At 39.6% G+C, this 25,945-nt stretch overlaps 1 protein-coding gene across 2 annotated transcripts in view; it reads left to right on the forward strand.

Annotated features, from left to right (window-relative positions):
* gpc6a (glypican 6a) overlaps positions 1–25,945 on the forward strand; it is a 180,285-nt gene that overhangs the window by 78,776 nt on the left and 75,564 nt on the right. For both annotated transcript variants that reach the window (XM_086289758.1, XM_086289766.1), the window contains exon 3: positions 15,916–16,307. In XM_086289758.1, coding sequence (XP_086145884.1) covers positions 15,916–16,307 — 392 coding nt within the window. The remainder of the gene's footprint in view (positions 1–15,915; positions 16,308–25,945) is intronic.

Raw genomic sequence — 25,945 nt, forward strand, 5'->3', positions numbered from 1 at the left:
AGAAAGATTCAGAGTACCATAGACCACGGCCTGCTTACAGCCAACCAAACCATCTTTCATCATTCTGTCTATCGTCTTCTCTTCGCATGCTTGTTGATAATAACCACTTTCCTGGTATATTGATGCATGCTCAATCCCCCAGGTAAGTAAATTCCACAAGGTTGATTCTGTTCATCTGGACGTAGCGTTTTCAGTGGTAGAAACGTTTCGTCGCTCGTCCAATTGACTTCTTCAGGCTGAAGAATAAACAAATCAACTTTTTGGGAGGTAATTTCCTGGTAATATTTGTCCTACTTTCTTGGTTAACTAGTATCTTTTTGTTTTTCGAAGACTGACTTGGTCATTTGTTTGCAAATCTTCAGAGATGTTGCTTTTACACAGAACAAAGGAGGAAAACAGAAGCCACAGAAACCCAGCTGCATTTGCACTTAGAGAATGAATGTGTCTGCCAAGACTTGTTCCCTTAAAACCTGATAACAACAGACGAAGATTTAATAACAGCAGTTAAATTAGGTATGAATACAGTATGCTGACTTGCCTCGAGCACAAATGGTAATGAATATTGTTTTGATTATACTTGTTAGTAGTCATGTAGATCTTGCGTGGGTCAATATGGTTAAATTTACAAGAGAAGAACATCTTTGATTAAGCATTGGTGTTTAATGAAAGCTCCATCAGGCTTCCTTTTCCCCTTTTTTCTTCTTTCAATTTTATGCCTAAGCCATGCCTTTCAGCTTCAGCCCTCTCGTATAATTTACCACCATCCGTTATTTAAAAGGCAACTCCCTCCTGGTTCATGCCATCATTCAGCATGTCTTAAACAATCATTGCCCTGTCTTACCCACACCGGAGGCTATCACAAATCACTCTTCTCTTTAAATGATTTAGCTGTTCATTTTTTTGTGCCCGCCTGGTGCCTCTTGAGCTGAAGCCGGCATCACACCATATGTTTCTTTGGATCTGGTTTTCGATTTATGAGAACAGCAAATGTGTATAGATTTTTTTTTCTCAAATTCTGCTTATCAATCCTCAATAGTGAAATTTTTACAGTAGTCAGGTGTTTTACTGTAAAAATACCAGCGTAATAATGGAAAACCATTTTTCAGAAAGTGTTTACAGCTGCCAAATAACTGCTGTCCAAACTGCAATAACTACTAATTACAAGCATTCAATTAGTAGCATCTATTATCCTTATAGAAATGCTTGTACTAGCGTCACCCCCATGGTATTATGTACGTTGAATTATTCAAGTAAAAACTGTCTATGTCAAACTCATATACTTTAACATGAGTTACCAAGTACTGAAAGCACTGTACATAGTTTCATTGCAACAAGGAAGGTACAAAAGAAAGAAAGCATTTCGACCATTTGCTGTTAAAAAAAACTGCATAAGTTATTGTTGCACTGCAATAGAATCACCTAATTAAATCCCATTGAAAGCTTTTCACTCAAACACCCAACATACCTCAAGTGAGAGTGAGAAGAAAGCGTGGTCGGTGCCCAGTATACAGTATCTTACATCTACCAGCATCTACATTTATAATCCTAATTACTGGGCTAAAGCTGCTGATGGCTGAGCGTGGTGGTCAACCCTGCAATTGATCAACAATTCTTTACATGCTCTGCGTCTCCAGTATTAGACTTTTGTAAAACACATATAACAGATCTAACATATCTCAGTAAGTCACCAGATGCACTGAAGCCAAGGCAGAGCAACTAAACAAAATGTAATGGATGCAAATCCTGCAAAGGATGTTGGCAGTGTTACCAACCCACTGATTATTAGCCGCCGTCATGGAACTTGCTTAACACACTCGTTATTTCAAACATGTCTGCATTTCAAACAACAACACAAGGCAGTAAAGCTAACACGGTCTTATTTATGCATTTTAGCGATTTATCTTGTGACTGAGATAATACAGTATTCCTTCCTCTGCTGTGGGGACATTACAGTTGTATCCTGGAATATAAATTCAAGGTACAAGGCGTCAGGCTTTAATGACAGCAGTTCTTCATGTGAGAAATGACAATGTCTGCGTGTGGCTCTTCCGTGATTATACCAGGGTGTGAATCTTAACGCTTTTCAAGTATGTGTTCTGCCAGTTTTCAGAGAGCATCTTCAAAGAGGAATAATGAGTTGTTATCCATGAATTTTTCAGGTAGACTAACCTAATTTATTATGCTTTGAATTCATGCTTTAGAACTCTATATTTTCCTCTCTTCTATAGGAACTGGCTCCATGCATGTCTACTGAAAGAAAGGCTTTTGTCTAACAGAAGGAGCTGGCACAGAAAGTTGCTGGTCTAAAAGTTGGAGCTGGTGCCGTGGAAGGAAATAAATAAAAAAAACGCAAAGGAAGGAGAAAAGAAATATCCCGATGCATCCCACAAATTCTTCTACTGTGTAATCATGCATGAGTTTAATTTTGGATAATTTAGTTTTCAGACCTGTCTAAATAAGGATTTGTTCTCAGAAGCTGTCTCTGCACTGGCACCAGCATGAGCACCAATGCTGAGTTAGGGGAAAAGAGGTGTGATTAAGAGATTCTGGGAGCAGGTCCATAAAAATCAAAAGCCTTAACTGATTTAAATTTGGTCAATCTCTTGTTCAAGGACATTTTGGAAACGGAATGACAGTTTTTAGTCCGGCTGCTACTTTTAGATCGCTCCTGGGAAGTCCTGACCGTAGGAATTCAGACCACTCTCACTGTGCTCTCAGCGATTTCAACATAAACCTCGGACTTGCACAGAAAGAAAACTTCTCTTTCTAACTGACCCAAATTTTTTGTGGCAGATCATCACTGGTGATGATAACTGGTCTCCAGCTACAACTGTGCAGTTTTCAGCAGTTTTCATCAAAGAGACTACAGTTTCCAATCCCGAAGACAAGAAATTGCCTGTAATTTTGTGGCGTGGAGGAGCTCCATCGCCCTTCACAGATGCACAGAGAGTTCTAGAAAGAAACGTTAGCTGCAATTGAATGATCAAGACATGCAGAAGATTGTCTTGACGGGGACAAATTTAAATCAGATCAAGATTTTACTTTTACATGATGGAATTTGTACAGCAGACTGTAACGATCATGTATAGACTAATCTACAATAATATATTTGTTTACTTCAAATAATAGCCGTATTTTCCTCAGATGGTATACAGCATTTGACAAAATATGATTAAAATCCTTCATTAAGATTTACTGGATACACATTATCTTTCAACTAACTTACAAATCTGTAGAAGGAACTGGAATGAATATCCACTCATCCGGTATTTGCCGGGCCAGATGGTACGTTTGGATACCATCAAGTATCTTTTAATACAGCAGATGCTGAATTGTGAAATATCTCTGTTTTGGCTAGCTGGCTGTATGCCATTATGTCTAAAAGCCCATTATCCAAGGCAAATATGTGACCTCCCTATCTGCTGCTATCAGAGAGCATCAAGTACAGCCAAAGTTGTTTCTTTGATAGCAGAGAACGGGCTTCTTCTCAATTCAATCTGTCAGCTCGCGGCATAAAAGAATTCTATGCTCAACCTTTCTCTCTGAGATTTAAAGCAGAGATTCACTTAGCTGTCAGAAAACAATTGTTCTTTGTAAAGAGCGGTGGCTGGTGCAACTTTAATTTTAAAGATGTTTTAAATGAGCTGTCACTCGATGATTGATAGATTGGGAGAAACTTGCCTCCAGTTCATCTGTGTCCTACAACAGAGGGCTTTAATTACGAGCCCCTTGTATCGATGCTGTCAGCTCCACTGTGATATGCATCATGTGTGTGAGGAAAATGGATTTTACCACCTGGGTGCCAGCTGCTTGCAGTCTCATTGCACACAATGTCATCGGTTGAAAATGCATTGTCATCATTGCGGAGTGATACTGCCTGGGGATCGAGGCCTTTGATATTCATACATTCACTCACGTGCTCACTTTTATTCATAGTTTAAAGTGAATTTGATCGATGAACAATCATGCATGAACCGACTTACCATTTGATCAATATCTGCTCTCCGTGTGTCTATTTTTCATACAAACAATGAATTTTAAAGTCCCTGTGCATAAAACTATAATGTTTCAGCATTCAGAAAGTAATTTTGGATACCATTGTGAAATGTGAAACTGTTCCTTTATCTTTACAGTTTGACATTTCTAATATGCCAGGCAGTAAATGCTATTTTTAACTGTTGTAACTTGAGTGTCTAAGGCTTTATGTCTGGGCATGTCCTGTGTGCTGAATCTGTTGTGCCAAATGTACAGATCTCAAATTAGGTCACTGTTTTAGGTTAAAATAAATGAGCGTATTTTAATATTGTTTTGATGATGATAGAAGAAATATTTATTTGAACATGTAAGGTGAATATTGCTCTGCAGAAACAGTGCTGAGGCTCACTGGATATTTTCATGGACACCTAAAGAAACCTCCAAGGTGTAAAATAAGAAAGAAATATTACATAAATATTATATTATAGACTGACATTTCAGTCAGTTGTATCGCAGTATTCAGATGATGGTGAGGTGGATTCGTTTTACTCAACAGAAGCTTGTAGCAGAGCATTTCTTACTATCATTGTGACAGTGAAAAACATGGCATTAGAAATATCAAAGGAAAATAAATAATTTTTTTATTCTAAGAAAAGAGACAGAGTAGAAATGTTTCTTATGTTTCTAAAGGGGGTGCAGCGTGGCACTCCAAAAAACAGCTTCATGAACAACCAGCTCTGGCAGACAAAAAATAAGCACACCACATAAAAAAGATCAATGCTTCAGGTTTGGTAACTGCAAAAAGGAAAAACTGCTTCACAACTGATACAGATTTTGATAAATAAACGCCAGCAAGGCCAGAAGAGACCAATCTCCTACTGGTTTCAGAGGATGAGTGGGATCTCTAAACTACTTCTCAGGATTGGAAACAAGACCAAATAATTTTGGTCAGTCGAATCCTTTTTTTTTTCTTTTTAAGTCCAATTAATAATTAATAGTTTGAGATTTGTGGGTGTGAGAGCAGTATTCAAGGAGATGAAAGGAAAGACGGAATCATGCAGCGTGCTCCAAAAATAAGTGAAATATGGTAGTCCTCAGGTCTGAGGATGTTTTGCCTACTCTGGAATTGGACATGTGCACCAAATCCATCACACTCTGATCAAGAAGTACCACTTCATTCTTTGGAGACATGCTTCACCCTCAGGTCTCTATCTATCCGGAGAAGTAATAACAGCAATCCTAGCCAGCTGTATGACTGTGTGATATGCATCCTCAATATCACCCGACACTAATTTTTCTTTAAGGTCGCTCCACTCCACTCTGAAATGTGGCTGTGCGTCAGTAGTTACAAAGGACTCAAGATCACACATTGGTTCATTAGTGACTGATTTTGGAAATTTAAATCCCCTCCCTCATGGATGTTATTTAGAGTGGAGGCGATGTCAGCCTGAAGATGAAAATTGAGTATAATGAGTTGACAATTGTGCCAGATAACATGTAACAATACAGGTAAGTTATTTTTAACAACTGTGTGACAGCTGGCACATTTCTATTATGTATCAGACTGCCATAAGAGTAAAATGAATTTCATGAAGAAATCATACTCCGTATACTTCAACATAAGGACTAGTAGTATTTTAAATAAATACATTAAATAGATAGTAAGTAATAACTCAAGTTTTATTTATAGCTTTCCTCAGGAGACGGACTGTGTTAAATGTAGAGTCACCATTAACACAGAAATAAAGTTAAAGGGCCCAAACTACAAAGTAGAACGTGTACCTGAATGTACCGTGTTAGAAATAAAGCCAGTCACAGAAGGATAGTGTTGCATCCATTCTGCACAGTAAGCAATTCAAAACAGTGTGAAAAATGTTATCATTAACATTTACTGCAGCCCAGTTTGTTCTGATGTTCGATTCTAATTTTACAGTTAACTCAGTATAATGTGTGGAAACTGGGAACTATAATTAGTACAAAGGTTGGGGAATTACATTTATAGTTGATGATATTTTTGTTAATTTATTCTTTAACTGAGGAATTCTTTTTTCTTTTTAATAGATATCTGTAGAAATACAAAAGTAATCAGAGGCAGTAACTTTAAGGGCTGAACACAGATTACGGTGACACTGTGGAGTGGCACTTTCTGTACTCTTGGACAGCAGTCTGAGTTGGTTTTTGCTTCGTTTTCTTTCTTTTTTTATGTCCTCTTGAGTCCATCAGTCGGTGAATGGTTTAAGTGCTGAGTGTCACCGCTCCAACCTGAAACAAAGCCAAAGCTAAAAAAAAAAGAAAGAAAGAAAATGCCCAGTACCAGCTTGGGAAAACAAAGTGGTATCTTCTGCTGTGGCCTTTAACTTTCCTCTGCATTGCTGTTTTGCACGTTGCACTTTGTAAAATCAGGATACCTTTATGTTTGGTTCTCTAAAGTGCTGGTTCACTCCCTCTGTGGTGTACTTTTTGTGAGGCAGCAGTGCTTCTGTTGCTGCTCCTGCTGCTGCTAGATTGTTTAAATATTGACACCCATTATGCTGCCTGGAAGTCAGCATTGTAGAAGCTCCTATTTGTTACTTTCATCAATGCCACCATGGTCCTTTTGGAAATAAATATGGGTGTTCACCACTGACTAATCTGTTGTTTCTCATCTAGTGTCATTAGGATATGTTAATTCATGATAATTAAGGTCCTGTTGTCGTATCGCCCTTAAATGAATGATTGGAATTCATCAACATGGACATGAACACAAATTAAAACAGATGGTTCTGAATATTTAATCAGCCGATATCATGTGCAGGAAATTACATGGATTTTATGAATTAGGTTCTGTTTGTTATGTAGCTTGTTGTTGTCGTAGAATAGTGACAGACCATTCAGTTTTATGAAAACATTGTCTCTTTATGAATACTCCTGTTATTTTTAGTGTATGTGTCTTCAAATGTTAAGAGAAACCACAGACGCAACTTTTTAAAAAGGTGCTACAAATATATTAAAGAAGCATTAAAATAGCTTCATTGTCAGTGCCAGTGTAAAGTGACACATTGGAGATAACGGCAGATGAAATACAACCTTTTTCTTCAACCAGGAATATGTGGCACTTCTGTTTCACAGCTGTAAGAGGATCTGCATCATAGAAGCTGCCAAGGTCAGAGGTTTGTTAGGTGCTTGTCCAGCATAATTTACTGGTCAGCCCAGAAGGTGACCACAATATTTTCTGGGCCGTTATTACTGACAGGTCTTAGGACATTTTGATCAAGGAGCGACTCAAATGTTAAAATTGCTTCACTTTCTAAACTGCACACCTTTACATTCACGCCTACCTGACCCAGTAATTGACCAGACTAGTATGTCTGTGTTGGCTGAAACCCACACTTTGCATGTTTTCCGGGAGAGACTGTGCCCTTTATTGCTGTATTTAAATTATTTTAAGTTACAGCTGCCCATCATGTTGTTGGCAGTTTAAAAAAAAAAGTATAGATGGTACTAATAATAATTTGATTAGTTTGTCAACATTTGGATACATTAAAATGTAAATGCTCAACAAAGTTGTCACTGTAAAGTCAGTAGGAACCAATAACTGTAGCATATTTAATTCAAATCCATTAAACAGACTGTCTTCCAGTACAACATTACCCCGGTCTATTGCTTGGTTGAGCATAGTGAGTGCAACTGATTGCATTTATTTTGATGTGAGAAAAATAGAAAGTAAGATGAAAACATTTCTCATCTGAGTTTTGAGTGGAAGAGTTTTGAGTGGATGGGTGGGACAACACATTGGATTTTAATAGTGTGGACTACAACCTATTTCATGTTTTAAACTTGTAAAAAAAACATATGTTACATTATTTCCCTTATTCACTAAACATTGTGTTCTGGGGTTTTGAAAATTTGTCTATTTTCTTAACTGCTTCTCTTATTAAGGATTAGGGGCTATGCCAGTTGCTATAGCACTACAGCTAAGGTAATTAGTCTAGTGGATAGCTTGTTAGCCTATTGCAGGGCTAACACAGAGACACAGACAACCACTTACACCTATGGCTGACTTAAAATCACCAGTTATGTCTTTGCACTGCGGGAGGAAGCTGGAGTACCCAGACTAAACCCCCCATTTGCATGCAGAGAACATGCAAACTCAGCTGGTCAGATCTCAGGACCTCGTCGCCGCTAGGCAGCAATGCTAACAGCAGCTCCCCTGTGCCATTCGGTTTTGAAAATCCTCACAAGAAACGAAACAATTCACTGCAATTTGTCACCCGTCTGACACTGAACTCCATTAGTTCAGAGGAATACTAAACAGTGTTTATTTGCGGTTGAAGTAGTTCACTTGAGTCAAGCTGTTGTTGTTTTGGTGCTACAGATGTAAGCACTGTTATTAACTTGGCTAATTTAACGGAAGAACTGTGTAGGCTTGTTTTACGGCTGTTTTCTGCACACGTGTTGCTAGTTTGGGTTATTGTTATTTCCCAGAACAAAGGAGATGTTGAAAAAAAGGGCAATACCGAGCAAGTGGAACTTGAGAAATTTATGGCCAATGGGAGGCTCATGTACACAGTCTGCATCTGACGAGTCCTATTTGGTAGATAATATGACTTCTTTAAATACTGTGCCAATCAAGAAAAAAAAAGCTCCAAGTGATGGATATTTTATGGTGACATAAAATGTTAATTTGTGAGTGAATGAGGTAAAAACATATATTTGTCTGACTTTTACTCATTTTCTAATATGTCCCTTTTTTTATAGGGAAGCAGTAAAACACTGAGCATTCTGGTATTATGCAGACAGCTCTGACTGTATTTAAAATGCATTACATTACCAGGCCACAATATCTAAATTGTAATAATATTTATGCTAAGTTTTGTACTATAACCCTCTGGTCATTCAAGTCTGTTGGACCAGTAATTGAAATTTTGTCTTAATTAACCATACAAAGAATGAGGAATTTCATTGTTTGAGGCATTTAAGCGACTGAGTTCTCAAACTGTGTGAAGTAAAATTAATGGGCGAGCACACGTTTTCTTTTGTGGATAATGTGTTATTATCAGAGCAACAGAAAGGTCACCTTTATTAATCATAATAATTATTTACAGTAATTAGGCCAGATATCAAAGGAGGACTTCTGCTCTCAGAGAAAATTGATTCTTCACACTCAGAATTGCTTCAAGGGTATGAACACCATGTGCATTTTCTTATTTTGTATGCAAGTCCATCCTCGGTTCTGACTGGCAGTAAACCGGAGCTTCACTTTGTCATAGTTTTTATGCGGCATATTATTTATTGTGTTTTTCCAAGTTAAAAAAAAAACAGGAAAGAAAGCTTCTGGCTGACAGGATGATTAATAATAATGCTAATAACAACAGTATATGACAGACTTTTTGTGCACTTTGAAGAACTTAAAGTTATTGTATGTTACATAACTAAGATGTTACATAAAAAAATGAATCGAGAAATAGAAAAGGGATATTATTAGATTTATGTGCCTGAAGACTTTAGGAAGGCTGGACTATACTCTAAAAACTTTGCAGATACTCTTTTTATTTCTTTATTTTTCATTTAAAAGTCTTACAAAATTTATCAAGACAGAGAAAGAGCACGAAGATACATTTTAATTGATCGTGTTAAAAGAAATACCGGGTCTCTGGCAGGCTGTAGACTCTTTTTAGCATTAATGATGCAGTCCAACCAGGCAAAACAGAGACATGTAAAATAAGAAGGAAACTGATATTTTTTACAAATTTCGTCCAAATATTCAGTAGTGTGCAAAAGTCTATAGCCATTCCTCATATTCCATTTCCACATCGCCAGACCTTCTTATATTTTCTTGTAATTCTTTATCACCCTAGTATCGTCCACCAGACCACTTGGTGCTGTTTTTTAACCCCTGTCTTCCATTTGAATTTTGTCTAGCACCAGCGATAATGTGCTCATAGCCAGGTCAGCAGTGCCTGCACAGCACTGACAAACTGATTTAGCTCAACAACTACACAGTGGACTGAATTTGAATTTTGGTATTAATGCTCCGAAAGGGACAAATCAAAAAATTTCCCTAAATTTTGTTTGCTGCAATCCAATGGTCAGAATTATTAACATTACTGTCATTATTATCAATGTCTTAATAGAAAAAAATATTTTAAATTAAATTCAGTTTTATTTCTATAGGATCATATCATAACAGCAGTCGCCTCAACATGCTTTATACTGTAACACAATAATTTTTCATTTGATTAAATGCGGCCATGCTAGTACAACAAACAACTGAAATGCTATTATGGGGGTATGCTATGTTTCATCCATTTTCATTTTACTTCATTATTTTTTAGATGTGCTGAATTTATTGAGCTAAAAAATAATTCAAAAAGCAGACGCTGTTGTTTTTTTTTCTCATATTATTACTGGAATCGTAACCCTAAAACTCAATTTTAGAGCCTCGATCACTTGAGGAATTTGGATGCTGGATGATTCCTAAATGGTTTGTGTCAGTAAGCATACACCCCTGTATGTTTCCAGCATGTTTGAAATGTTTCCAAGTATTAAGACCATCACGGCTGGGTAGCTGAATGTTATCCAAGGTCAATAACTTTCAATGATAATCCTCTGTCAAATATGTATTTTGGCCAGAGGAGAGCAGTTCACTCTTCATGAGTTGGCAGGCTGCAGCTGCTATGTGAAACTCTCAGTACGGCCAATTTTTCAGGTAGTGGACCCTGAAATCACACAAAAAACAAACAGTTATGCAAACACAAGGGTGGAGTTTATTCTGCGTACTTGTTCTTCAAGTCTTGGACTCACAATACAAAACTTTAAACTGAAAGTAATTTGTTCTTTCAACAATAGTTATTCTAAAATGCAACAAATGCCTTTTGAAAGACAAGGTTGCAAAAGTAAAGACAGTCATCTTCTGTAATAATGATTAAAAATAAGACGAAGATATTTAAATAATAGCTTGAACATGCACAGAATTTGGAAATGCACTCGGGCAGTGGGAAGAATACTTTGTCCTCAGTCGAATGGATGTTAAGGAACGTGCTGCACCTCACACACAATAGGCTTAACAAAAAACAACATTCCCATCAAAGAGCTATTGTTACTTGAGTTTTAAAAAAGCAAGAAAAATTCTGACGTCCCATTTACTTCTGGTTTTTAGTTCATAAAGGCGTGAATAACAGAAAACCATCCAAACCAGCTGTTCAGTGTCATTTAACAGTATTTTAACTGGGAAATCAATAAATGCAGTCATACAGTATTCCTAGGTTTGGGTGTAGTGAGCTGCATATAATCACAGGAACCCAGAATGTCATTAGCTGGTGCCACTGGCTCTCACCTGCGTATGTAAAACACTGTCAGCGTCATTTACAGTAAGTAGTCCGAGTCCTGAGGGCGTTTTATCGGGTTATCTTATCTAATTATTATCTTTCAGCAGTCACTTTACTTAACCTGACACTTCTGCGCAGAATAGTGTGTAATCTGTTTCTAACCACTCATAGCATTGCCGGGGACCACGTTAGGCCGTGTAGAACTTGATTAAATTTGTGAGTTCAGTTTCTTTAGCAAAATTTATCTTATTCCTTTGGCCATTTATTTCAGGGAATTAACTGCAATGTACTCATCTTTCACTGCCTCACTATTTTTATATTCAAAGTATTCAAAAGGTATGTGGACAATTTTTTATGCAAGGAACGCTACTGTCTATAGCACTGTCTTAGTCTACCTAAACCTGTATCACACAGGTTTGTGGCATTTACTATAAATGGGGAGAAGAGACGGCGAGAAAGGGGGGGAAGGAAGAAAGAAAAACAAACAAAACACTTGGATCACCTGAATGGAGAAAAAAAACAGAAGAGAAAACAAACAAAAAAGAGCAACATAATAAATACAGCACCATCACAATAAACTAGCTAGCAGTAGATAACAGTAGATACTAAATATTAAACGCTATTGTGCAGCACGCAAGATAGACAGCACATAATGTTCTTTGAGGCAGCAGCCAAGAAAGCTGTAGTCCGCGTCTGTGAACACCTGTGTGTACACCTGTGTGTACACCTGTGTGGATCAGCATGCTTGTATTCCAAAGGTTTCTCCATGTAACGATCTGCTAGGGAGTGTGGGGAGCCATAGCCCCGTCCACCAGGGTATGAAGCAGGTATGGAGGAGATCCAGGCCCCAGATATCCAGAGGCCCCAGAGTACAAGGACCCGAGGAGGACCACCAAAGGGGGGGAACCGTGCCACCCTCCTGGGAAGAGCTGAGTAGAGCCCCAAACGAGAGGTCACCCAGCAGCCACGGAGCAGAGGCCAGAGGGGTTTGCAGTGGCGTGCCCGCGGGCTCTGCCGGCAGCCAGCTGTGCCAGAGAGGACTGAGCTTCAGGCCCAGAGGCCTGAGGGCATCCCACTCCCCGGAAGGAGCCCAGCCGGGCCACAGGCGCCAGGCCCCGCCAATCGGCCACCAAGAGTGAGCCGGTACATACATGAGCGCCCAGCCCCAGTCGACAAGAACCACCAACACACCAACGCCTGTGGGCATCAGCCACCGGCAGGGAGTGTGGTGAGGGGAGATAGGCCTCCGTACTTTAGAGGGCCTGAGATGTACCCAGAGAGGTTGAGTCTAAGACCCAACCTGACATATAGACACAGACGAACAGGCACACGCAGACACAAACGTGCATTCCCACCCCCATATACACAACCAAATACTCGGCACTCACCCAACGTGTAGACAGACACAAATAGACACTGCACAGACAGTCACACTCCCCAAACATGCTCTATATCCCAGGTCCAGGTACCCCCGCCCCCAGAGGGGCAAGCCGCACCTAGACCCAGGAGATGTAACCCTTCTCTCTGGGGTGGAGGCAAGCGGACCACTTCCTTATCTGCAGTAGCAGGGAGGCCCCGCATCCCAGACCCCAGTCTGACGGCCAGCACCTCCTCCCAGCCCCCCAGCCCTGACGGCTGAAGACCTCAAACCTCCCTACGCCCGCTCATATATAGTGTTGCTGTGTGCTGTTCTAAAGTGCATTTAAAACTCAGGAGAGCATGGTACTAGCTTCTTCTCAGAGAGCAGCACGGCTCCTCCTGAAAACCCTTAGTGTCTAAATGCATTTAAAAAAGCGCCAGAGGTGGGTTGGAGTACACCGACCATCCTCTGGATTGGATGCTGTAAAACGTGCCCACCCCCAAGGCCCTATATGTATGTGTTATGTGAGAGTGTGAGTAATGTGGATGTCTAGGTTGCAGAATAAAATTGAGGCACAGGCGGCCAGAAGGGGACAGAGGGGAAGTGCCTCCCCTGCACCCTGGTGACATACCTGCACCCCAAGCCCTGCGTGTGTGGATGGGTGTGGTAGAGCGGGAAGAGGGAGGTAGCTGAGGATGGGGAAGGAAGAAAGGGAGGGGCAAGCGGCCCGCTGACCCCAGTAGGCACCCCCACACTCTGGAACCCACCAGGGCAAGGGGGCCCAGGCCCATCCGGACCGGGGCCCGCAGCAGCAGCACCGCCCAGCCCCACAGAGTCCGGGGCAGCCCACCCAACTCCACCCCAGAGAAAACTGCACCCACCCCATCATCCAATCATCTCCCAAACTACACAAGACAATAGATGCCTAGGTTGAGTTCATTCTCCACCTCTCCTAAATCTCTCCCCCCCCACCTGCAGAGTGAGCTCCTGTAGTGAGGAGACCACCTGCAAAGATATAACAGCCTCCCCACCAGTTAGAGAGCCCCCTAGTTGGGCCGATGCACCAGAGGTCCCCTGCACTGGGGCTGAGTCCCCCTGCACCCACCCGCCCACAGCCCCGGCGACACAACAACCAGAACCCAAGCCCCAAGGCCCAGCCAGCACCCCAGACCGGGGGCGGAGCACCCCCAGACCCCCAAGCCTCCACGCCCGTCCCGGACCCACCCAGGGGCAGCCAGGCTACCAGGCCAGTAACCGACGTCCGCCAGCACAGACCCTCCCCCATCTCAGAATATGCTATTTATGCTCAAACTACCCTTAATCATATATTTCGAAATACTTCAGAATATATTAAGTGTAAATCATTTTAGGTTAAATATCCACATGTTGGGCTGCAAATGCGCATGAGTTTCCACATTTACCACTCAGTGTGTGAGCAATTTAAATGGTACGGATACAATAGCATGCGCAATACACAAGGGCTTATGTGTCCTTGATTCAGATCTAATTGGAAAAATGGAGTGGAAAAGGCCCTGCAGGCTGCTAATATTTAAACAAATGTTGGTGTAGTGGCAGGTCATTTAGCTGCAAAGAAACTAGAATGAGTCACTAGGGATTAGACTGATAGCAATTTCAGGTATGTGGACACGTCGTACCGTTTGCACACACACAAAAAAATGCAAGGAATACAAAGTTGGTCATATGGCATATGTCAGCTGTAAGTGCTGCAGTTGACATATGGTGACACTGGTGCAGATATGTGGATTATTCAGATGTCATGGCCAGGAGCTTATTTAAACATTACTTTTATACATGAAGAGCTTAAATATGTATACTGACTCTTGTGATGCACTCAGGAAAGAATGATTCCAATATGTGGGGCATGATGGTCATTTTATTGTTAATCTTGTAAAATGAAACAACCGTATTCTAACGTATAGTAGATATAATATTTTTAAGAGTTCACATGATTTTTGAATTTGTTGTTTTCTTAATAATTCATAGCTAAACCCTGCTTGGCTACATGAGAACATATTCATCATGCCTTATGGGTTGTCATATTATCAAAGTAGAAACTATCATTAGAACAACACGTGCCCACCATGTAAGGTTACGACTGCTATCATTAACAATGCAAAGAAATGTCAGCCACCCAGAATACCAACCAGAAGAAGAGGCCCTCCGATGGTTTATTAGCAAGCATGACACGTAAAATGTCTGCAGTGTTTGTTTGCAAAGAAGAGTGGAGGAATATTTGACATTTGTGCTTGGAGCGACGTGTTATAATCTTCCCAACATTTACACCTATGCACTCAGGAACATGGGATCCTATTAGCTCGGCTTCAGTGAGACTCCCCAGCTAATTCTGCTTTTTTTTTCTCTCTCTGAGTTAGTACTCCAGAGATCAGGTGCTCACATGGAAGAAAGGCACTTAGACAGATGACAAAGAAACAATAATATAATTGCTTTGAATGTTAAATCTGAATTGCAAAATTTCACTCGTGAATTTCGATGTTCTTTGTGTTAACACTGATTTTTAAGCAACCTGAATCAATAACAGGCCGCTGCATGGGCATGAAGTGCTCAGTAATTACAGAATGTTTGTGAAATGCAAGAATTGATGTTACAAGGTAATTAACGTAAAGGTTTATTATAAAATGACATAACGTTACATAATGTACGGCGCATATACTAACTCTGTGACAATTATACTGATTAAAAAAAGGTCGTTACAGTAAAATGTTGGCACACACTATTCAGATAATTCAAAAGGAATAAAGGCTCCGTAACACAATATTCAATTATAGGCCCATAGGCCAGCTGCCTCAGTGGACAAATAAATTGTTTCAGTGAGAAACTAATGCGTCTGGGAATAATGGTGGGTGCCCAGGATGATAATGTATACTAGTGTCTGTGTCTAAAACTTATGAATATTTTGTTACAGTATGCAATCAGAAACTTTACATTAATCATTCATAGTCCTTGTGGCCCATTATTTCTGCTATTAAATTATTAATGCCTTGAGCTGACTTTCTTCACATAATCAAGTACCTATTGTTGGCTGCTATACATTGCTCCTGTATATGCAGACAGGGCCATAAAATAAGCCACTGAATTACCATAGATACAACAGGCATACTTCGATAGATGTTCTCATCCCTTTGTTTGGTTTACGCTGCGGGAAAGAAGATGGTAAATATCATGTGGTGACCCAGCTTTGTGTCTTTTCTATCCCCTTTTCTCTCCCATCTCCCAAAACATCCATAAATATAGAGTTTTTCTTGGAACTGCTGGACAATTCTGAGAAGTCACTCAACAGTATGTTCACACGGACATACGGGAAGCTGTATATGCAGAACTCTGAAGTATTCCAGGACCTGTTCACTGAGCTAAAGCGCTACTACACGGGGGGCAACGTCAACTTGGAAGAGATGCTAAATGACTTCTGGTCCAGGCTGCTGGAACGCATGTTCCAGTTACTTAACTCCCAGTACCACTTTACAGATGACTACCTGGAGTGCGTCAGTAAATACACAGATCAGCTAAAGCCTTTTGGAGACATTCCCAGAAAACTTAAGGCCCAGGTCACCAGAGCATTCATCGCTGCAAGGACGTTCGTCCAGGGGTTAATGGTGGGCCGGGAGGTTGCCAACAGGGTCGCTAAGGTGAGTTTAATTTTTTTTCTCATGGCTGCTTTGAGTGTGATGTTGCTTTGTGACTGTTTAGCACTGCTGGCTTTAGCTTTAATGCAATAAACATTAGAACATATCCTTTAACATGACAACTTTCTGTGGATATGTTTGATCCCCAGGTCGTTGCATGAGATTTAAATGCTTTGCAGCTGTTTAAGACATAGGCATAGACTTTATTTAATCCCACACTGGGGAAATCCACTTGTTACAGCTGCACAGGGGACACAAGGAAAAAGGGGATTATACATATATTAGAAAAACAATAAAAAACAGAAAAAAAAGTGTACAAAAAAAGCCAAAATACATGTACAGATGGTTACTATGGTTTTGTCATTATGCATCTTAAACAATTGCAAATGAATAATAGTTCATGCACAGACCGGATGTGGAGGGCAGTTTGAGACATTTTTCATAGATATATGTGGTGATGCAGACGGTTTGATATGCATTCATTATTTTACTCCTTCACAAAGAGCAAAGCTTTGCAAAAAGGGAAAATGTTAAAGCACAGGTCAGCTGAGATTTCATGTTGGAATTGTGTTTGCATTGTTCGTCTTTGCAGTTTGTATTTTGTCATGTTTTTTTTTGTTTGTTTGTTTGTTTTTCAGTGTGCATAAGTAAAAATTTGCTTCATTTCAATGTGACAGTTTATTTAAAACTAATTAGTGTTTCGTCTGAAATCTTAGTAGATTGGATTGTAAAATAAGTACTGTATATTTAAGACTGTTATCAAATCCTGAAGATTTCAAATGTTTTTTTTCAAAGTCTTAGAGGATACGTTTTCTAATTCCACGGTTAACACAGAAAGTTATGCAACAGTTTTTAGTGGACATCAAAACTATGAGATATGATATAACCGCAGCTGTTTGCAGATTGGCACGATTCAAACACCGGTATTAATGATCCGACTTGAGTTATTTACATTTGGATTCCATCATTCAGTTTAAAGGAGAGTGGGCTTCTGAAAACTGTGGAAATAGATGTGGAAGGTGGGGGCTGAGAGAGCTTAATTAAACAGTTTCATTTTGAAGCCAGTTTCTTCTAGTTATAGTCATCATCAGCTTTTGATTCTGTTGGTTTACAATTTATAAAACACAAAAAAACACATTCTGGATGATTTGTGAGCATGAGATTAAAAGGCACGCTCTAAAGAAAATACTTTTTATATACTCTAAACACGTAACACCTTTAAGGCTTACTGAAACAGATTTGTCCTTAAAATAGAAACTAAATTTTTAGTTTCTGCTATTTTGCAGAGGCCTTAAAAGATTTAATTAAATGACTGAGAAATCATAACAATAATTTTAGTCTGGAAAGTGCTCGCCCTTCCAAAAGTAATATTCTTCACCTGCTTTTAGACATAAATCATATCAAACTAGATGCTCATAAGTTCAAACATTAAGTTTTAAAAATGTCTTCAGAGTTCAGCAGCGATTCGATTCGTTTCCTTTTTAGCTTAAAGCTCGCCGTGCCTTTCAATTCGACAAGGGAGAGAAACTGTAAGAAGAGCAAAGAAGAAGAAAGTGGATGCAAGAGTGGCAGGGCAAAAAAAAGAAATGATCTGTGCAGTTCACTTTTATGTTGGAGGCTTAACTCCCTGTGTAAAGTTGAGACAGATCATAGAGTGTGAACACAAGTGAATGCATTAAATTTATATTAGAACTTTGGTCTGTGACTGCATAAAAAGTAATGTTTAGACAAAAGCCTACACAGTCAACCTTCACCTATGGTAATATTTCACCTAAGTTATCTGTTTCACTGTGAAGAGCAATTTTTAGGGTATTTAGTTGCATCTTTTTCATAACTTGGATGACACTCAGATCTACTGCTGCAAAAAATGACAGGGAAATTGGTGCACTAATGTTTCTTAAGTACAGTGAATACTCGAAATGCTGATGCTTTTCGGAAATACAATGTGAACAGCAAGCTAGAATACAGTAGGCTATTTTTCTTTGGCAGTTAAGCTAAGCTGGAGTTTGACTTTCTTTGCATAAGTGAAATCATGTTGCTTCAAGTCCCACAACATCATTTCAGTCATCTCACAAAAACTAGGACTAATATATTGTAAGGTTTATTCAAATCCTTACTTTAGATAATTACAGCACAGTACTGTAATGTTCTTTAAAATAATTTTAAAAAGTGTTGTAGTCGATGCACTGCAGAGTTTCATGCTGACAAATAGAGCTGCCAGCAGTTCACTGTAATTCAGCAGGAAGCTTTGTTACAGTGTACACCGTATTACGACTTATAAGAAGTCACATCATACTTAACCACAAGAAATGGTTACATTGAAACTCACTGTCTAATTTCTTCATATTTTTTCATTAGATCAAAAACCAAATCATCCCTTAATTTATATTTTATCTTTGAACTTCTACCATCAGTGTGATGTACAATCAGTTTCCCCCAGTGCCCCACCCTATACTTGCACTATTTCACAGGATTGTGAATTTTCCACCTCAGTATTATGTACATATTAAAGTGCTATGTCATATTCTGCTGCCGTGTATAATCCCTAAAGAGCTGGTCATTTTTAATGCTCATAATGTCTTTTAGCTTACTACTGAGCTAGTCACCATTCCCTTAGTGGCATAGCCATTTCAGAGGAAGAGTTAAAATGAGCACATCTATACATCTGTCCTAGGCCCAAATGGCACCGCCACTCTGGATCAAATCCCATATTCCCTTCTTCCTCATCAATTATGAAGCGGCGCCTGGAAACACTGTGGCATTGCTGAAGGCTGTCAGGCCAGTGAACAACCGAAGAAGTCGAGGTGAAAAGTTGTTTGACATGACAAATCACCTTGACCTGAGATTCACCCTCAGTGCCATGCTGTTTTCAGTGGCACTGCACACATGCATCTCCTTACCGCACACTGTTAGAGTAAATAGCAATGTAAAACTTCTTGGGTTTAAGCACATTATTGCATCCCGTTCAATTGTAGATCCACAAGGATCCGAGACTTTTTATATGCTTTATGGCAGAATGCAGTTTTGTTTTTTGAGTTACTACTGCAATTACTACAGCTTCATAAATCAGTGTTTGGTCATTTGGCAGTGTGTTTTATTAGCAGACCATTTGCGAACAAATAGTGTTGAAAAATACCTCAGAGCTAGACTGCAGTGACAAACACACCATCTGTCACGAAGGTAGAATTCTGTGCTCTGATTCTGCTGTAAGTTTACTTAAAATTATTCTGAGGAGAAGCAAAAGTCAGCATTACTTTACAGTAAATACTTTTTTTACAGAATAAATGATAAATCGGTGCATATGTACGTATAAAGATAGTTTAGTGAAATGAAAATTTATAAACTTTTTATTGTCCCTGATGGATTGGCATCATCGAGATTGTGCTCAATTTCATCATTCTAGCTTGTCCAGTTGACAAAAGAGTCTCACTACAAACTCTATTTACAGGCGGTCTTAGACGATGGAGTCTTTTCACTTGCCATTGATTTTTTTTCTTTTTTTTTCACACATGTGCTTTACAGGTTGCTAGTGAAAGATCATTAGACCAACAGGTTTGTCAGGGACATTGCAAACAAACGGCGAAATAAATCGTCTGTTGCTACAGGTTTTGAGTCTCATTTATATGTAAAGTGCCGCACGCTGCAAATGATGCTTAGTGGGTAACTCTAACAACACTGGGGCTTAAATTCAAATATACAAACTGATCATTAAATGTTTAAAACTCGAGGTTGTAGAATGGAAAAACACGCTTTGTCCATGTGATGCCTGCCTTCAACCAGCTGTCTGTTTAATTTTCCATGTTACTTTGCATCCGGATTTTGCTCCAATACGATGAGCCGTAAATATTTACAGCTAATACACAGTGCTGTATGGTGTAAAGTCAGAGCAGGAGAGATATCACGCCATAAAATGAGATTGCACTAGACTTGCACTGAACAGTTTCCTGGACCTCGATCCTGGATTAAGAGCAGAATCCCTTTGGATTACAGTTTATGATGACCATTAGGAGTTTTATCCTTGCGGTACTTAAAACACAGTCCAACTACATTAAGACCTACTCAAAGAAGATTGTAGGGATTTGGAATTTTTGAACGGTTTAAAGTTCAGGCATTTAAAGCACTTATCACTCACTCTGCATACGCATGGGAAGCCGGCCTAGTCCGTGGTGCACTTTTGCTCACGATGATGGAAGGAAGTAGGGTATTTTGTAGAGAGGGATTTGTTTTCCCTGATGGCTTATGCTGCCACGGTGATCTCATTATACACTCATTTCCGACCACGAACTGTCAGATAATTTCACATTAAGCTCCGAGGCAGTTTCTAATCTTTACACAACATTTACCTTAGATTAATCCTCTGCCAGATTTCTTTGCTGACACGTGAGAAATATCATCATCAGTTCCATGTGCTTTCCATACGTGCTCATGTTTTGTTTGTCTGCTTTTTGAACTCGCTGCCCTACATTACTTTTAACGAATGCATTCAACATTCAGCAAAAAAAGACAGAAACACAAGCACATATTCACTGCTGACACACAGGTTAATATGTGCTTGTTTGAATTTAAACAGTCCTACTAATCAGATAGCATTTTCATTCACTTACAGAAAATGATGCCAGTCATTTTACATGTTTTCACTTTTGTTGTTCTAATCGCAGTTAGCACATTCATTTAGCTGTTGTGCAAATCACTGCCGTGTCTAAAATATGCACCAGCTGTACTTCTATACATACTAGTGGTCAGCAAAGTTGTGTTAACAGAGTTAGTTCTAAGAAAAAAAGGTCAAGTACAGTACTGTCATTTAATCTGCACACAGACAAACGGATATGTTTCTTTTTATAACATACTACATTATAAAGCCCTGAGATTTGTTTTTCTTTTCTGACTGATGCCTGTATGATGTGTGTGATATATAATGGCAAAACAGGCCACTTTTAGAACTAAACCATTTTCACACCATGAACACTAACTTTTGAGTATAAACTTAATGTCTACTTTATTAGTTAAGCCTTACTTGGAGAAATGCCTTAATTCTTCATGTCATAGGTTCAACACAATGCTGGAAACATTCATCAGTGATTTTGGTCCATGTCATACTGACATGATAGCATAACACAGTTCCTGCAGATTGGTCGGCTGCACAGCTATGATGCAAATTTCCTGTTCCACCACATCCCAAAGGTGCTCTATTGGATTGAGATCTGGTGACTGCCGAGGTCATTTGAGCACAGTGAACTCATTGGGTTATGTTCAAGAAACCAGTTTGAGGCGATTTGAGCTTTGTGACGTGGTGTGTTATCTTGCTGGAAGCAGCCATCAGAAGATAGTACACTACAATCATAAAGGAATGGATACGGTCACCAAGAATATGCACGTAGGCTATGTTGTTTGAATGAAATTTGGTACTAACAAGGACAAAGTGCTCCAAGAAAATATCCCACACGCCATCACACCACTACTGCCACCAACACCACTGCCCTAAACTGTTGATACAAAGTTATTATGATCCTAAGCTATCATGTTTTTTAATCCAAATTCTGACCCTACCAGCAAGATGTCACAGGACAAAATGAGACTCATCAGTGCAGACCAATTTTTATGATCCAATTTTGGTCCATGTGAATTGCAGGCTCAACGTCCAATTCTCAGCTAACAAGCATGACTGCTGTGGTCTGCTGCTGCCCATCTGCTTCAGCATGTAACATGTTGTGCATTCAGACATGCTTTTCTGCATACCCTCATTTTAATGAGCGGTTATTTTAGTTACTTTTGCCTTCCTATCAGCTCAAATCAGTGTGGCCATTTTCTTCTAACCTCTGACATCAGCAAAGCATTTTCTTCCCGGTAACTGCCGTTCATTAGATTGTCTCTTTTTGGACCAGCCTCTGTAAACACTAGAGATGGTGGAGGAGACTCACAACTACATCAGCAGTTTCTGAAATACTCAAACCAGCATGTGTGGGACTGCCAACCATCTCACATTCATAGTCACAAAAATCACCTTCTTCCCTTTTCTGATGCTCAGGCCATTTGAGTACAGTGAACATACATGTTCAAGAAACCAGTTTGAGATGATTTGAACATCAGCTGACATCAGAAGATGGCTGCTTCCAGCAGATAGGCGGGATGGGCGTGGTCAGCAACAATACTTAGTTAGGCTTTGGTGTTTAATTGGTCATCTTCATCATGTCTATTTTCAAACGAGTTGCTATCATGTGACTGGCTCATCATGTGAAAAAAGTCGCTGGGTTATCTCTTAGTTAGTAGTCTCTTAGTAGTTTGATGATGTTGTTCTGTATATACGCGTGCTATTGGAGTTTGGACCACTTCAGACATGTTTCATCCCACAGGTCATGGGCTGTAGAAGTACAAATGACTTTAATGCTAGTATGATCATTTTTATATTCATCGGCCAAATAGCAATTTCAGGGCAAGCTAGTTCACATTCGAAAGTATATAAAGAGAATTCATTCACACACATCAAACAAGCTGAAAACAGAAATATAACAATGTTACAAAGTAACTGTTTTGCTGGAACAAAACAGTTACTTTTATTATGTGTATTATATCTAGGACCCCCTGGGAATGTGGTTGGACATTTTTCATTCATTTCTCACATTTGCAGACAAAACAATTAGCCAATTAAGAGAACAAAAACAACTGCCTGATAGAAAACAATAGTGACTCCGATTCTTAATTGAAAAGGAAATTGCCATAGAGGAAATAAGTTCATGTAATCACACCTCAAAAGAGATGCACATAATGCGAACTGCAGTATGCTTTGACACTGCAGACAATGCCAGTGGAGCTGGTTGTGTTTTTACAGATTGCGTTAGCAATTAAAGATGTATCACTTCTAGCTGAAGATACAAAATGCCTTAATTTGATTAAGAAAATGTGACTGCGTTCATGTGATTTTGTAGTTCAGCGTCTTTACTTGTAATTAATATGTTGCAAAACCAAACAGTGAACGAGAGCAGTCTGACAGCAGATTCTGCTCAGGGCAGATTAAGTGACCTGCTTCGTGAGCGAGTGTCCATGTTTCTTAGCCGAGGCCCACACAGATACAGATGCACCAGACGGACTTCCTCTCTCACTCTCTCTCTCTCATGCATGATCCCTCCTCTCTCGCTCTCTGTCTGTCTCCTTCTCTCTTGCTGGCTCACAGCTCACACAGCTTGCCGGGGATAAGGCCTCAGCCACAGTGCTGTGACGGCAGATGGCAACTGGCTCAAAAGGGTTGGCACGTCATCGGGAAATGTGCTGCACCAAAGATGTCCTTTTTAATTAAAAGATTTTGATCTGTAGTGAACTGCAGAATGTTGGAAAAAAATGAAAGACAGCATGTGGTCTGAAATACAAGAACATTATAAGAACGGATAATAAAGAAATATACTGTATCCTCCTCTCTTCAGTAGTCTGTGCCGTCTTCCATTCAGCATTGAATACTCTGAAGGGCACAGTGAGCCAAGTACAGAGTGGGTGGAAATTTGGAACAAAATACAAAAGGGTGGCAATTTGTCAAAAAAATTTAGAAAAATGATCCATCAAGTTTTAACATGTCCTATAAAATACCTCTTATCCACCTCTCATCAACTTGTGAAAATATGTCATCCGACTGGAGCAGCCCACATCACTCTTATGACAACTTTTTGCACCTTGATTTAAAGTGTATGGCACCACATCTTTATTTAACAAGCACTTAGAGAAGGTTGTCAGCAGCAGTGTTGTGACATTTGTTCAGAGGTTTCTTGGCAGCACAGAGACTTGTCTGCCCCTGACATTCAGGCTGGGCTGCAGACCTTTAGAGTCAGCTGGACAGAGGGTGAGTGCTACGCTATAATCCAGGAGGCAACACGACAGATGGATAACAATGTAGTATATGAAGGTTTTGTACTCACTAGAGATGGTGAATCGCTCATGGTACGCCGTGCCTAGTCAATGAGCAGCGTGAGGTTGATTTTTAATGTGTTTTCCCTTGTCGTTGTAAATTAAAGAAACAGACCCAACTGCTGCTCCAGACATGCTACATAACATGGAATATGTCAGGACAGATCAACGGTTGTGCCCACGTCTCAACAAAGACAGACACTTGAGCTGACTTGAGTGGGTCACAGGGGTCCCCCAAGTACCACTGTGTTGTTTCATTGAGGCACAGATGCTCACATGTGGATTATTCTGTCTGTTTCAGACATTCATCGATTTGACAGCAGCTGATTTTAGTGCAGCCCCTCTGGAATTGTCTTGGCTCCAGCTTACATTTAACATGCGGAGTGGAGGGAGACTGAAGTTTATGGAGAAGCACAGAAAGAAGGTGTGATTAGTATGTATTAGTATTTTTTTTTTCTTTTTTTTCTTTTTTTCGGCCTGTCCCGTTTGGCTCTTTTGCCATCAGAATTGTTGTCTAAAGGCAAAGAAAGATGCCCAACGGATTTACTTTACCAAACTGACCATCCCAGCCTTGCCGTAATGGTCCATTTGATTCACCTTTTATTGTTTATTTTATTTTCACTTACTGAATACGGGACAGACTTGACTGGGGGAAAGAAGGGGAGAAAGAAAGAGGGAAAGAGAAACAGCTGAGAAGAGGGACGGGGGAGAAGGGCAAAAGACAAAAACCAACAGAACGGGCAGAGAAAAAAAAATGCATATATCAATCACCTGGATCACCTGCTGAGAAAGAAAAAAGAAAGCAAGCAGAAGAGAACAAGAGTAATAGAATAAACAACATCACAATGATATATGGGAATATGACAGTAAATACTAAATGTTAAACATTATTGTGCAGCACATAAGATCAACAGAACACAGTGTGCTTTGAGGTAGGAGCCAAAAAGGGTGTAGTTTGTGGGTGTGATCACCCGTGTGTACACCTGTGAGCATGGACGCGCTTGTTTTTTGTTTTTTAAAAGGTTCCTTCATGTAATAATCTGCTAGAGGGTGTGGGGGGGGGGGGGGGGGGGGGGCACAGCCCCGTCCTCCAGGGCGTGAAGCTTCATACCGGGTTTTATTTTCAATGACAACTTTGGTGCATTTATTTTGCCTGGTCTGTATGTACTAACGTACTATAAACATAAAGTTTACTTTGTTTTTGTTACTTTGTTACCTTTTTTTTTTTTTTTTACCTTAGCTGCCCCATTAAAATGTAAATCTAAGTAAATGTAAGTCTCTAAATGTATTTCTAAATTGTACTATAATGTATTTCTATTATATTGTATTACCATGTGTTTGTAAATTGGATTATTTTTTAATTAGAGCATAATTATTTGTTACTGACCATGTATGGCATTTGCCGCTGTGACAAATACGATACAATTCTAACATTGTTATACATTACTGCTACATCAACGTCTTATAATTTGACTGGATACGGGAGTATACGGTACATGTAAGATACATAGACACAGGTAATAAATATACATAAAAAATACATACAAAATGTCTACCTACAATTCAGGACATCTGTTGGCACCTCCCACAAGGACCCATATGAGTATTTTCTGCTCTGACACCCTTGTGATTAAGATGTGGCTATGTTTAGAGAAGTAATACTACTTGGTTGGGGTCAGATCACCTTCATGGTTAAATGAACTGCAATACTTTTCAGGAGAGGGCCATTTGGCAAGCCATTACAATGAAGC

Source organism: Aulonocara sp. 'chitande type north' Nkhata Bay, linkage group LG1 (genome assembly GCF_057382095.1).
Source record: "Aulonocara sp. 'chitande type north' Nkhata Bay isolate Kocher_YH1m ecotype deep benthic linkage group LG1, A_spYH_male_GT1.1, whole genome shotgun sequence".
Lineage (NCBI taxonomy): Eukaryota > Metazoa > Chordata > Actinopteri > Cichliformes > Cichlidae > Aulonocara > Aulonocara sp. 'chitande type north' Nkhata Bay.